This window comes from Xylocopa sonorina, chromosome 5, assembly GCF_050948175.1.
Source record: "Xylocopa sonorina isolate GNS202 chromosome 5, iyXylSono1_principal, whole genome shotgun sequence".
In the NCBI taxonomy this organism is placed as follows: domain Eukaryota; kingdom Metazoa; phylum Arthropoda; class Insecta; order Hymenoptera; family Apidae; genus Xylocopa; species Xylocopa sonorina.
In genome coordinates, this window is record NC_135197.1 from 4651761 (window position 1) to 4664358 (window position 12598).

At 48.6% G+C, this 12598-nt stretch overlaps 1 protein-coding gene across 1 annotated transcript in view; it reads right to left on the bottom strand.

The window, feature by feature from the left end:
- Tei (irregular chiasm C-roughest protein teiresias) overlaps positions 1-12598 on the bottom strand; it is a 272197-nt gene that overhangs the window by 58108 nt on the left and 201491 nt on the right. The window contains exon 8 of the mRNA XM_076894980.1: positions 3401-3544. Coding sequence (XP_076751095.1) covers positions 3401-3544 — 144 coding nt within the window. The remainder of the gene's footprint in view (positions 1-3400; positions 3545-12598) is intronic.

Below are 12598 nucleotides of genomic sequence, written 5' to 3' on the forward strand. Positions count from 1 at the left end.
AATTAGAAATTTCAATTTTTGGGTCCCGGTCGTGTAACACGCGATCACGTGCTCACAGTTCTCGAGCACGCGGCGCGCGTCCGTATCCTACGGGTATCTTAAAGCGATCCGAAGATCCGATCGGCCGTTGTCATCGGTACCAACCAACGGGGTGTGTTGGCAGCGCATCAAGAATCGCACGCACGTACCAAGGATAAAGTTCGGGATGGAAGTGGCCTAGCCACGTACGCCGTGGCCACGTGGAAAATCTTTCTCCTTCCACCCTGTCCGCCCTTTTCGAGAAAAAGGAACGAACCGTGCGACGCGCTCATATATACCCACATACGTGTCCGCGGAGGGCGCCCTTACTTTCCCAATTCCACCTACGAGAATTATACGCCCGCTATCGTTTGCCCTCGAGCTAACGCTGTGTCCACAATTACGAGGGGAAAGGGTGTCGACGGGGTTGGCGATGTCGTGGCCAGGGTTGCCTCCTCGCCGAGCGGAGAATTAGAGCGACGTACAGATAGGGTGGAATTCGTTCGAGGGATAGAAAGTGGGAAATGGTGCAAAAGGAGGAGGCGAAAGAAGGGTAGGCTGCGGAGGGGCAACGTGGCGTCACGCGGCGGAGGCAGTTGAAGGGGATAGAGAAAGAGAGCAGTCCTTTGAGTTAGCAAGCTGATCCTTTGGCTCATCCTATAACAAAACAAAGGGATCAAAGTGGTGGACGCGACGATAGCAGGCTTTTACACCCCTCCGCATAGAGGCACAGGTCGGCTCGCTGGGTATACCTCGTTTGTCTTGTAGTTTGTTCGGAATTTTACAGCAAACACAGTCGTGACGCTATAACAAACAGCCGGAACGTCGAGAGGGGCGAGGGGAAGAGTTTCCACTTTTTCTTCGTTAGCCTCGCGCGTGTGCTCGTTTTGGGAGAGTGGGATCATCTTCTTTTTTCTCTCTCTCTCTTCTTTTTTTTTAAATAGCGATTCTCGTTATCTACGAATTTGATCTATCGCCAAAAATCCAGACTGACACGCGCTTTGATCCTTGATGCGGGCAATTCTGCCGCGTTTCATCGCATCAATGCGATCCATGCGTCGTGATCCCGTGCGCGCTGAACCGACTCACCCATCCGATCCATCGTAGAAAAATATAAAAATGGAGGAGCCCTCGTCGAGGAACGATACATCGATGCTCCTCGCTTCTCTCGATCGAAAAATTTCGCGTTCTTTCTGATCGTTTTGATCGATCACGATTTTCTAAACGCCTCTCGTCCTCGAAGTCGCGTAGGAAGTCTCCAGAATTAATCAGGATACGGTTATCAACGATTGTTCGTCTTTGAAGTCGTACAGCTTCGATCTGATTGTGCATTAATCTACCGGAAGTGTAAGTACTTTGGATATTGATTGTTCGAAGCTTGATTGCTGTAATACCATTTGACGACTGATTGCCAACAGATCGGCCAACTGAACTACTAATTAACCGCAAACTTTAGAAAGCACCCCATCAACCCCTTTGCTGACCTCGATCTTTCCACATGCCATGTTCGACATCATACAAACGAAACTTCTGATCGATAAGTTCCTTATGCGATATCGTTCCACCTCTACCTTATTTCTTTCAGAAATCACGCTATTCTGTTATCTATTAAAAACGTACAGTTATCTACGACTGCGCGAAATTAGTACCATTTGAAACTCGCACCTTAGACGTTATCCACGGTTAAGTAATCCTGCCGGGAGATTCGAACGGGACGCTGCGGTGCTATAATCGATAATTCCTTACGGTGGATGGTTGGTTTATAGGTGCTCTCGAGCCATCTAAATTGCGTAGAGATTAGGTGCTCGGAAACCCGTATCCAGAATCCCGTCGTCCAACGGCGCAAACGGAAGCCGTAGTTGAAGAGGAGGGTGGGACAAGGTGGAAACTCGAAGGTTCGAGGGCGACGGTGCATCCTTTCACCCCACTCTCTCGCCCTCTCTCTCTCTCTCTCTCTTTCTCTCTCTCACTCTGTCTTCCTCCCTGTTTCACTGGCATCGGTTATAATGGCAAGCTGGAAGGAACCAAGGGGCCCGGGTCGAGGGTAGGAAATTTGCAAATTTTCACGACAGGGCACGGATAATTTCCGTTTGGCTCGGCGGTTTCCGCACTTGACAAATGACTGTGGTTTCCGGTTATCGGCTGCGACGACGACGACCCCCCTTGCATTCCGAATTAGCGGGAATGTCTCCCCGCCACTGAGCTAGACAATACTCTTTTCGATGCTCGACCAGCGATTAATGGCCGTTTTTGTTTCCTGGGGAATACGTCGAGGGTTGTCGGACCGGGTTCTCCTCCCTTACGGATGGAATGTTTTTTCCTGGTGATTCTCGTTGCATCCATATTCTAATTTTTACAATTATACCGTCTTAAACTTAATCTACATGTTAATAAATAAAATATCGCAAATAGTACGGTCGTTTTACTGAAGACGAATTAGTACGACCGACTGTTCTTCGTCGATAGAATTCGACTAATAATCTACAAGTCTGTAGTTCACAAAGCAGTAGGCAAGGATGTTTATCTTGTGCCATTGAGAGGCTCATAGAATAGTAATATCGATCGATAAATTGTATTGTCAAGAACAACAATGCGTACGATCCTGATAATGGATTTTCCGTCAAAATCCCCGAGCGAATTTGAAACACGTTTTACACAGAAATTTAATAACATAAATCATCACCGATGACGTAAATATATCGCATTTCGAAGACTCGCCGGATCGCATCGATGAACGTAACACCCGATTGAATCGCTCTCATAACTCAAACAGCCGCGCAACACGGCTACGCGATTTCCATTAATTTCTAATATCAGCGTACCCTTTATCGGCCCGTGCAGGGCCGTTCTACTTACTCCACTTTTCGAACGCTCCCGCTGTTCTAGAATAAAACGGGGCCGTCGGACGGCGGCTCGATAAATCCGTTCGCCGACGATGGACACCGATAGATTTTTTACCGTGTGTTTAGCTCGACATTTTAACGTCCTTGTTTCAATCAATATCGTACCAATGAAAGGATTAAACGGATAATCCGCGGCTGCTTCTGCACCGCGGTTCTACTCCACGGTTAACTTTACATTTAAATCCCGACCACGTGCGATCGGTTGAAAGAGGATTTAAAATTTGCAAGAAAAATCAAACCGTCAGCAATTCAAAGCTTCGTGTATTCGTCATACCTCGTCGTACCGTGCTAGTTTTCATTTTTAATTTGCAGCTGATAATTACCACGGATCCTCGACAATACCGTTCGTTGTGTACGTCGATACCCGCGGTTTTCTACTCGCGGTTTCAGCTCTCGTCCGACCATCGAGAGGGATCCATCGTTGGCGAATTTTTGACTGGCGTGCGAACAATGTAGGAAAAATTGGGGAAAATACTCACAGCGCACGTTGAGGAAATAACCGAGGCTGGAGAATATGCCGAGCATGTGCCTCGTGTAACATTTGTACCAGCCGCTTTCGGCGCGGCTGATTTTTGTGAAGTTCAGCCATCCGTCGTCGCTCTGCTCGACGGGCGGTCCATTGTCTGAAACACAAACGGAGAGGCTGGTACCCACTGTGCGGGAATTAACACGGCGGAAACATCGCGTCGTCCGGCGGAGAGTCGCCTGGCGATCCAGCGCGGCGGATGCCGATTAACCGGCGTCGCTCGAATAGCGCGATCGAGGCTGGCGCGACGCCAGCCGCGCTCTGTGTTGTCCATCGAGAAGTCCCCGTTGCCCGCGGGATTACGCGCCAACGACTAGAAACGCGGCGGGTGAGTGGTTGCCGGTTAGAGAGTTCGGGTTTAAGTAATGAACAGGTAGTCTGGCGTAACTTCGGTAGTTGATACGCAACCTGAGGGAAGTTGGTAATTTCGCGGTGCTTCGGTGTACTTGGGATGTAAGTCGCGGGTAATATGTGCTGCCTCGCGTAATTTTGCTGCTTGGAACGGAAGACGTTGTTGAACAGTCGTGCCCTTTGTCGCTGGAGACGCGACACGTGACAAGCATCTCGTAGAATTTTTGCACTCGATCTGGATTTCCATGAATCGATGAACTTCTCGTGTCGATGTATAATAGTTCAACGAGCGATCAGTTTTCTTATCGATCGTGTTCTCGTTAATCAAATTATCGCACGCGATCGGATAATTTCGCCAGCAGCAACCCCTTCGTCGTGCTTTGACCACAGTGGAAGGTAAGAAACAAATAAAAGCACGTCGAAAAAATTCATCGCGGCTCGGTTTACCCAAACGAGCGAACAAGCAAACGGAATAACTACGAAGAAAAAAGAACGAGGAAAAAACGGGGAGGAAAAGGAAAACAGCAGGATGAATGCCGCGGTATCCGTTTCCGCGGAGTCGTTCGCGAAACTTTCATCCTAGGCGTTTCGTTGGATCGTTATTCTATCCAGGCCCTTCTCAATGCGATTTGATGAGAACCAGGATTCCACGCAGCCTGTCGGATCCTTCGACGATCCTTCGAGCTGTGTTTCCAATGTGGAACAATGTCGACCAGCAGAGGGATGAAAATGGGAAGGACGATGGTACCAATGTTCGCCAACGTGTGCGACAAAGGGACGAGAATCGAAGAGAAGGAGAGAAGCTGAAGAGAAAGAAGTCGCGAAGGCAGGAGAGAAAAACGTGCTTGCGTGTATCCACCACCTTCGTCGAGGAAGTTTCGCGACGAAACTTTCCTGCACGCCAGCATAACGGCCTTCGAGAGGGATGAAACTGGTGGTGTACTTTCAGGGGATGGATCGTGGAGCCTATCATCCCGCTAAACAGCGAGCTCGTGGCGTTGCCAAAACACGCTCGATTGTGTTAACGGGATCCTATAAGCGGGTAGAGTGGGCAAGATGTCGTGCTATTTTGTATGAAATAAGAGGAGCCCGTGACTTGGCCCGAGAAGCACGACATTTCCGGTATGGGGTATGCGGGATTCCGGCTATTTGGCCGAGGAACAAACGAACCGTGCTCGAAACTGAGCCACCGAGGAAGGGTTAGGGTGCCTGGAGCGTCGCGTATAGGGGTTGACGGCTGTTCGGTGACGCGTGGGGTTTGTTGCTAATTTTCAACGCCCGGTTGGGATTAGTTTTGTGTGGCCACGGCGATCAGGGGCTGTGGGATCGTAATTAGTTTTATGGTGGCGACGCGATCGGTGGTGTGGGATCGGAATTAGTTTTATATGGGCGACGCGATTCGTGGGGTGACACTGGTATTGGTTCTTGGCGAGTGGTGTCGGATTGGAATTCTGTACGGGGATGATGTGATTCGTGGTGGATCTAATTTGTTAGCGATCCAGGTTTTATCTTCGTGCCTCTTGTGGAATGAACGAGAGCGGTAACTTGGTTATTCGATTGTAGTGTGTTTAGATAATAGATGTTCGGATAACTGAGTTTCTGCGGTGTACTTCGAGTCACGTTGCTGTGTGCGAGGATAAGATTCGTGGATCGATTGCTCGACTTGTTTCCCGGTTAAATGCAATTAAGATTCCCAGGATGGTCGGAGGATAAAAAAATTAGGATTCTTAGGTCCGCTGGAGTAAAATGAAGTGGAAATAAGGTTCGAGCGGTGGTGCGCAATGGTGGGAGTTAAGTAAAATAAAACGGGAATAAGATTTTTTACGGCTCGAACGAGCACCGTTGAGTAATTTCACTTTACTCGCTTTATAAAACGAGATATCCCTGTCTAAGCTAGAACAATTGCCAAGAGGAACCAACGCAAATTGCATTTCTCTGCCCCCCACCCTTCGAATAAAAAGTAAAAGTGCAATCGCGAAACGAACCGTTCGCGAACAACGCGTATAATTGTTCCTTAAAAAAAGTGTTTCCCGTCCTCATCGTTCCGAGCGCGTTAATTAGAGGACAGAGTTAAGTGAAAAACTTGACGATCGTAAGTGGCATTTTCTTACAATGTTTACCAGCGTTGGGCAAATTTCACGCGAAAGGAGACGCGAGTAATTAAAACGAACGAACCGAGCGACGAAACGACCCTTCGAGCCATCTGTTTCTTCTGATGTTCAAAAAATATGTAGAAATAAATGATCGTGTCACGGCGATACTTTGCAGGACCCCAACATTCTGTATTGCGTCTCAAAAGCTCGTAGTCAAGGAAAGCAAAACTATATTAAACAAATCTGAATAAAGCACGGACATCAACTCCCCTCGCACGAGATTCGAGTGTGTTTCATCCCCTAACCTCGCCCCAAGTAAACACACCGCTGTATCAAATACCTCTCGCCTCTTCCTCTCGCGAGAAGGGGTAGGAACCATTTCGAATCCGTCAACGAGGTTCGCGGGTGGGGTCCAGCGAGAAAAACCCAGAATGTGGGATTACGTGCGATAGATATACGGCGAATATATGTGGCGCGTCTATACATAGATTTGACTCCGGCTGGCGTCGCATTATATGCTAGCTACGTATGAACAATGATCGGATGGGGATCTACTTCCCCCGGAGCGGTTTCCCGCAGCTGACGCCCTCGTACGTTCGCCGGAACGTCCGTACCTCGAATGTATCGTCGTGATAAATCGTTCGACGTGGCCGTGATAAATTTATCCTCCTTTTCATTTAGAATATCCTCGCCCTTAAACCGGCGCACTTTATAGCGATCATTACATATCGATCGCGTCGTCGATGGTGGGAGAGGGTTGGACGGAGAGAAAGAGAGAAAGAGGAGGGATAGAAAAAGGGGTAACCGAACGCTTTTTCTTTCGAGCTTCGACGATAAGTCTTTACACAGGCAACGTCGAGCGTCACCGATGATTACGCCTGATTATTCAAGGCACGAACGGGGGCGCTGCGATTCCACTGTGAAATTCAGCGAACGGCGACGGGATAACGCGGGTTATAGATATTTATCAATAAATTGAATTCGAGATGAAGCACGTTGCTGGCTGAGTGGGCGGTAAGTGGTCGCAAAATTGGGCGCGACTTGTGAATGGAGCGTGGAAGGGTCGCGTACGCGGTGTAAGGGTTGATTGCGGCTCGGTTCAGCAATTGTAGCTGCGTTACGCTGTACAGCGTACTTTGAACGGCGCACGGTTTCTCTGACGGACTCGTGCACCCTCTGTGCGTTGCATATCGACTCGAACGATATTTCTGCGCCAATCTTCCCTCTAACGGAGCACCGCGCGGTCCTCAATTACTTCCAGCTTAACGGAGATCGAACTTCCGCTAGATTTATAGCGTCCGAAAAAAAAGACGGGAAAAAAATAATAAAGAAACGTGAAGTAGCGGATGGAGAGAGGAGCAAAAACGCGGGGAAGGAACGGGGCAAACCGGCCTCGCAGAACTATCAAAGAGGGTAGTTGAACCGCTGCCGAGCGGCGGTAATATTACACGGTCCGTCGCGAGGAAAAACTGCAGTTGCCCGACTCCTCGCTATGATATATATCGCTCGAAGACGAATGGTCAAAATATCTGTCGGAGTTTCGCGGTGATAAAGGGGTCTTTGAAGGAAAACGAACGTGCTGCCTCGATACCTCCGGGCGTCTGGATTGGGACTCGTTTAATAAGAGGGAGCACCGGTTCCAAAAGAAGAGAGAGAAATAAAAAAAGAAAAAGGGAAGAAAACGAGAAGGAGAGAGGGGAAAAAAGGAAGAAAGGGAAAAAAGAAATTGGGGAATCCATGGGGAGCGAAAGTGGCGGGGGTTGGAACGCGTGGGCCAAAAGCAAAGCAAGACGAGCCGAGGGGTTGAAAGGATGCGGTTGGTAGGAGACTTCGCCCGGAGCGAGTACGTGCTCCAAAGGATATTAAAGTATTTTAATTGCGGCGGATTTCGCGGAACGCTGGAAGGATTTATTCGAAATCACTCGATTGAGTCTATGAATAGGGATCAAGCTCTTTCTCTTTCATCTGTTCCCCCTGTTCTGAACGCGCCCCTCCCGTCGCCCGTTGGACCGACGCTGCACGCTGACGCCCGGTGCCGGAATTCGGTACGTCGCCGATGGAAGGCAGAAATAATTGAATATTTAATGGGATAACTGGGCGTTCGTACCAGCCGCGGACATCGTCGCGACCGAAAAGGAGGGCGCGATCTATCGAACGTTGCCATCCGTCATTACTTCGACCGCGAGTCGTCGATTTTTCCCTCGCCGACGAGACTTGCCGGCCAATTTCCTGGACAATCTCGCCTCGAGACGAGACTCTCACCCTCTGTCCACCCCATAACGCGATGAAAGAGGAATTACCCGGGTAGATTCATTCGCGACGCTCGTGTTACACGATCAGACGTTGGTAATTAAACGTGGAACAATTGTTCTCTGGTTGTTTCTCTGATTTTAATCGCGAGCTCGAAAGGAATTAACGTTGACAGTTCAAGACTGGACGTGGTGATACGAGTATACGAGGGTTACTTTAAAACGTTCTCAGGAAGTTCTGAACGTCGAAGGGATAGTAGTAACAGAATTTCCGTAGGAGAAAATTCGAAAATATTAATTTACCGCGGTCTCAGCTGTATCCGATATTCCCTGAGAACTGGTTCGCGAGCGATAACCTAGTTTCGAAAGCTGTTCATAATTTGGTTAGATTTTCTTATTTTCGTTGCCCGTATCGTATCGTACATTTACATGCCTCGACTAAATTAAGTTCCCAAACGGAAGGCTACGTCGTTCCCGTTACGCCAGAACTGTGAGAGCGCTGAGGAAGTAGACCGGATATCTTCTGCGCGGTCAATTTCGAATTTTCATCATTCATCCGCAAAGGGGAACAACATTCTGGAATCGAAACGGATGAATAGCGAAGGAGTTGCAACTTCGATTGCGAGCAATTCTTATTGTTCTTTGTTCAGCGACAGCCACGAATCGCGTATGCATTTTCATTCAGACGATAATTCGCGGTTCATTGTAAAATGACAGAGAGGGAGAAGAAAAAAAAGGGAGAGAGAAAGAGAGAGTGAACGAGATATCTGTCAAACGTGATGGAACGACGCAAGATATTTTTCGCGGGCAATTTGTTACGGTCTCGTGGATTCTTCCGTTTCGGATGTGCCGTTGAACAATAATCCTCCGCGTCAACCGTTCGCCGGTAACGGGGTCGTTCATCATATTTCTTATCACTCTCACCTAGCGCTGATCGCGGCGGAAAGTGACGGGCGCAGCTGCTCTTAGCGTTTTGTGTAACTCAATAACGGGGCTAACGAGGCTCGTACGATTAACTTGGCCGCCGATAAATTTCATCGCCCTTTTCCACCTCGCGGCCTTCGAAATCTTCGCGGACAGAGGGTGAAGCGAAACCGTTGTCGTCGTTCCCGCGGCTGTCGACTCTGAATTATCGGGATTACGCTTCCGTTATCATTGCTGACGTCGAAGCGTTACTTGGCGAACGGAAATCAGAGTTAATCGCGTGAGATTTAAACGAAACACCGTGCACAACGTACACTTGGATCTGGTAACGATAAAAATGAACAGATTTCTTTTTTTTGTTTAATTAAATTTATCGAGGCTGTACGATTTTGGAACGAAATTGCACGATTTTATAGTTATACTGATTTTACGGTACGTGCCACCTAACACGCGTATAACTAGCTCTCATCGGATACACATAATCACGAATATTGGCCATAAAATTAGTTATTGATTTTAGTGTGCACCGCAGGTTCTTAATCATCGTTCCGCGACTCGACTGTATCTCATGGTGCGATGCTTCATTAAAGCTGATAAACCTAAGCGTCGCTTCTTTGAACGAAACCTAATGACAGTAATTAAAGCCTACTATCTATCACCGTGTACAATTACACGCTTACTTTGGCGCATGTATTCCGTGCGACCTGTGCATAATCGAAAACACGAACTCGTGTCTGAATATCGCTTGTAACAGGGAGAAAAATCGTTTCGACGTTACGAAATCGAAACTCGAATTCTACCAACGAATCCCCGATGTTTCGCACGTTCAATGGACCGTTGTCTAAATATTTAAGCATCCCGCTCGCTATTGCCCTATTACTTCCAGCGTCACGAGGCTCGCAACGAGATTAAACACCGGCACGATCGTAACTCGGATGGTTACTTCCGTCGGTGGTTCGAAAGGGCCACGGTTCGATCCGCGAATTCGGAAAAAGCTACGGTTCCATAAAAACTTGCCACGACTGAGCTGCGTTTAACGAATGTAATGGGTTCGCCGGTTTAAACCGGCCACTCTAATCAAGAAAGTGGTCTACCGTGGTACCGCGAGAACCCTCGCCGCGAAAATCCTCTGCCTCTCCTCCCCACGAACCACCCCTCGCCTCGTTCCTGGTCCCAGTCCCTCTGATTGACGACGAATAAAGGAAATTATACCGCGGTGAAGCTCTTCTATCGGCGCCGCAGCAAAAAGCAACACCGTTCCCGATCCTCGAGGCTTCGTCTGTAAATCCTATCCGTGATTTCCGGTGGACCACAGGTAAAAAGTCTTCGCTAACCGTTACGCGGAACGCGGATGGATAAAAGGGGCGCGGTATCGAATTTTCTGGTCCAGGTACGAAAAGTTTTTCCAGCCAGGGGAGATTGCTCGGTTTCTTGCGCGTCGCGCGTATGAAAGGGACACTTCTGAATGGTAAAAGAACTGCGGACAATCATTTTTGCTACGCGATATGTGATTGGAAATTTGTTCGATTCTCTCGCCGCTGGAGAGATTACGGAACGGTATCGCGGTGGTTATGGATTTCGCTCGCTTTGAGGGATCCAACGGAATAATTATTTTTCAGATTTTTTCAGGATTTAAAAGAGATTACAAGAGGGCATTGTGGATCTTTGAGTGTGCTCTCTTTGAGGGATTTGCTACGGAAAATTATATTTCGGATTTGAAATATAGCATCATCGTAGTATCGCGGAATTTTTTAAAAATTTCGAACATTACCGGTGAACTTCCAAAAGTACAATTGAACGTGTTTCGGATGGAAAACGTAACTAGACGAATGATTTCGCTCGAGGCTTTAAATCGGTCATCGAACGATGCAACGAATTCGAGGGATTAGACTCCGGACGAAGTTTGATACCCAGGGCAGAAGTTTCTCACTCGAATGCCCAGGCACGGTTTCAAAGAAGCGTGCTTAATTCCGCATACAGTTCCAGCCAGTTTCTAATTACATTAAAGGATCTGCTTAACGAGAACAAATGCACACTCCGGACGGGAGACAACGTTCGTCGCGGAAAAAAGCTGCCGCGAGACTCGAGGAAACTTTATCATCGAATCCACTTTCGCAACTGGACGAACTAACAAGAGGCACCCCGAACGACGAGCACCTTCAAAGAGATCTCCTCGACTCGCGTTAAATACCTCTACTTAGCCGCGAACGTTCCTCGCGGCGCGTTCCACTTGTTTTCATCGTTCGAGCGAAACGGCTGAATAAATTGCGAGTCGCGCAGGGGAATCGAAGGAACGCCGCCGCGTTATTTCCACGGTGAAACTAGTGGCTCCCCGTATCACCCATTCCCGGCGCAGAACCGAGCAATCAACTTGCAAATCATGCGACCCAGTCGAATCGTTATCACCGATAGTACCGCGCGGCTATCGAGACTAACGCGTTACTCTCTCGTGCATCACGCTCGGGAGAGAACGAACCTGGCTGGACGCGTTGCGTAACGCCGTTCCACGCGTCGACTCGGTAGGGAAAAGTACAGCCATTAAAACAAACGTTAATTCCCACGATGGAACGCGTAACGATCTTGCGTCGCGGCCATTACGTACAGCCTGCACGTGCACCCCCTACACGCGTACCTGGGCACGTTTCGCGCTGGTGACACAACGATGGTGCACAGCGTCGTGTCTCGGTTAACGCTTGCTCTTGGCTGAACGCTTCGAACGGAGAACACGCTGGTTCCCCCGATTTCGGACAAGTTTTGATGACTTCGGTTAACTTTTAATGACTTGGCTTTCGGTAAGTTTTAATGACGTCCATGGATGGATTTCAGATTCGATATTCCTATCGTTCGAAGGCGGTTTCGGCGCGAGCATTCTTAACAGAAGCTTTTCGAAACGCTTTCGAAGGTGAATCTCGTAGGGAATATGCATACGCGTGTCTATCTTCGTTTTTGAATGGCGAGCTCGCGTGGTCTGAAAATTCTTCTGTTTTACTCGCACTCTTCTATTCTGCATCCTGTCGTCGACGTTCGTCGTCATCGCGCCACGTTGCTACAAGCTAATCTATTCGCGGTAATTGTTAATTTCCATTTTTCGCAAACTCTTTGCCCGACGGGAGAATCTCGCGCGTCCGCGCGGAAATCTTTTAAAGTACAACGCATTCTCCACTCCTAGAGTCCATTACGAAATCTTGACAAAAAGCTCGACAAACACTTCCGCTTTACTCGCGCGGCAAAGTAACCAGCTAACCTTCCGCTCGCAAGTTTTATCCGCCCCGTCTAAAATCGTTCTGGGAGCTTCGCTTTAAACCTTCCTACCCCCAGCTCATCGCGGCCCCCGCCGCTCCAGCCTCAAAGTGAAATGTTGTTACATCCACGGGGTGCATCGGAATTGAAGGAATCCCGAAGGAACTCAAAGGCACGGGGAAAGGGGGCGCAGTGTCTGCGCAGACTAAAAGGGGAATTATAGGAGGCTTTAAATATTTATCAAGCCGTGGGCCAGTCTACCGTCGGCGAGCTTTGACAAAGTACAAGAGGCTG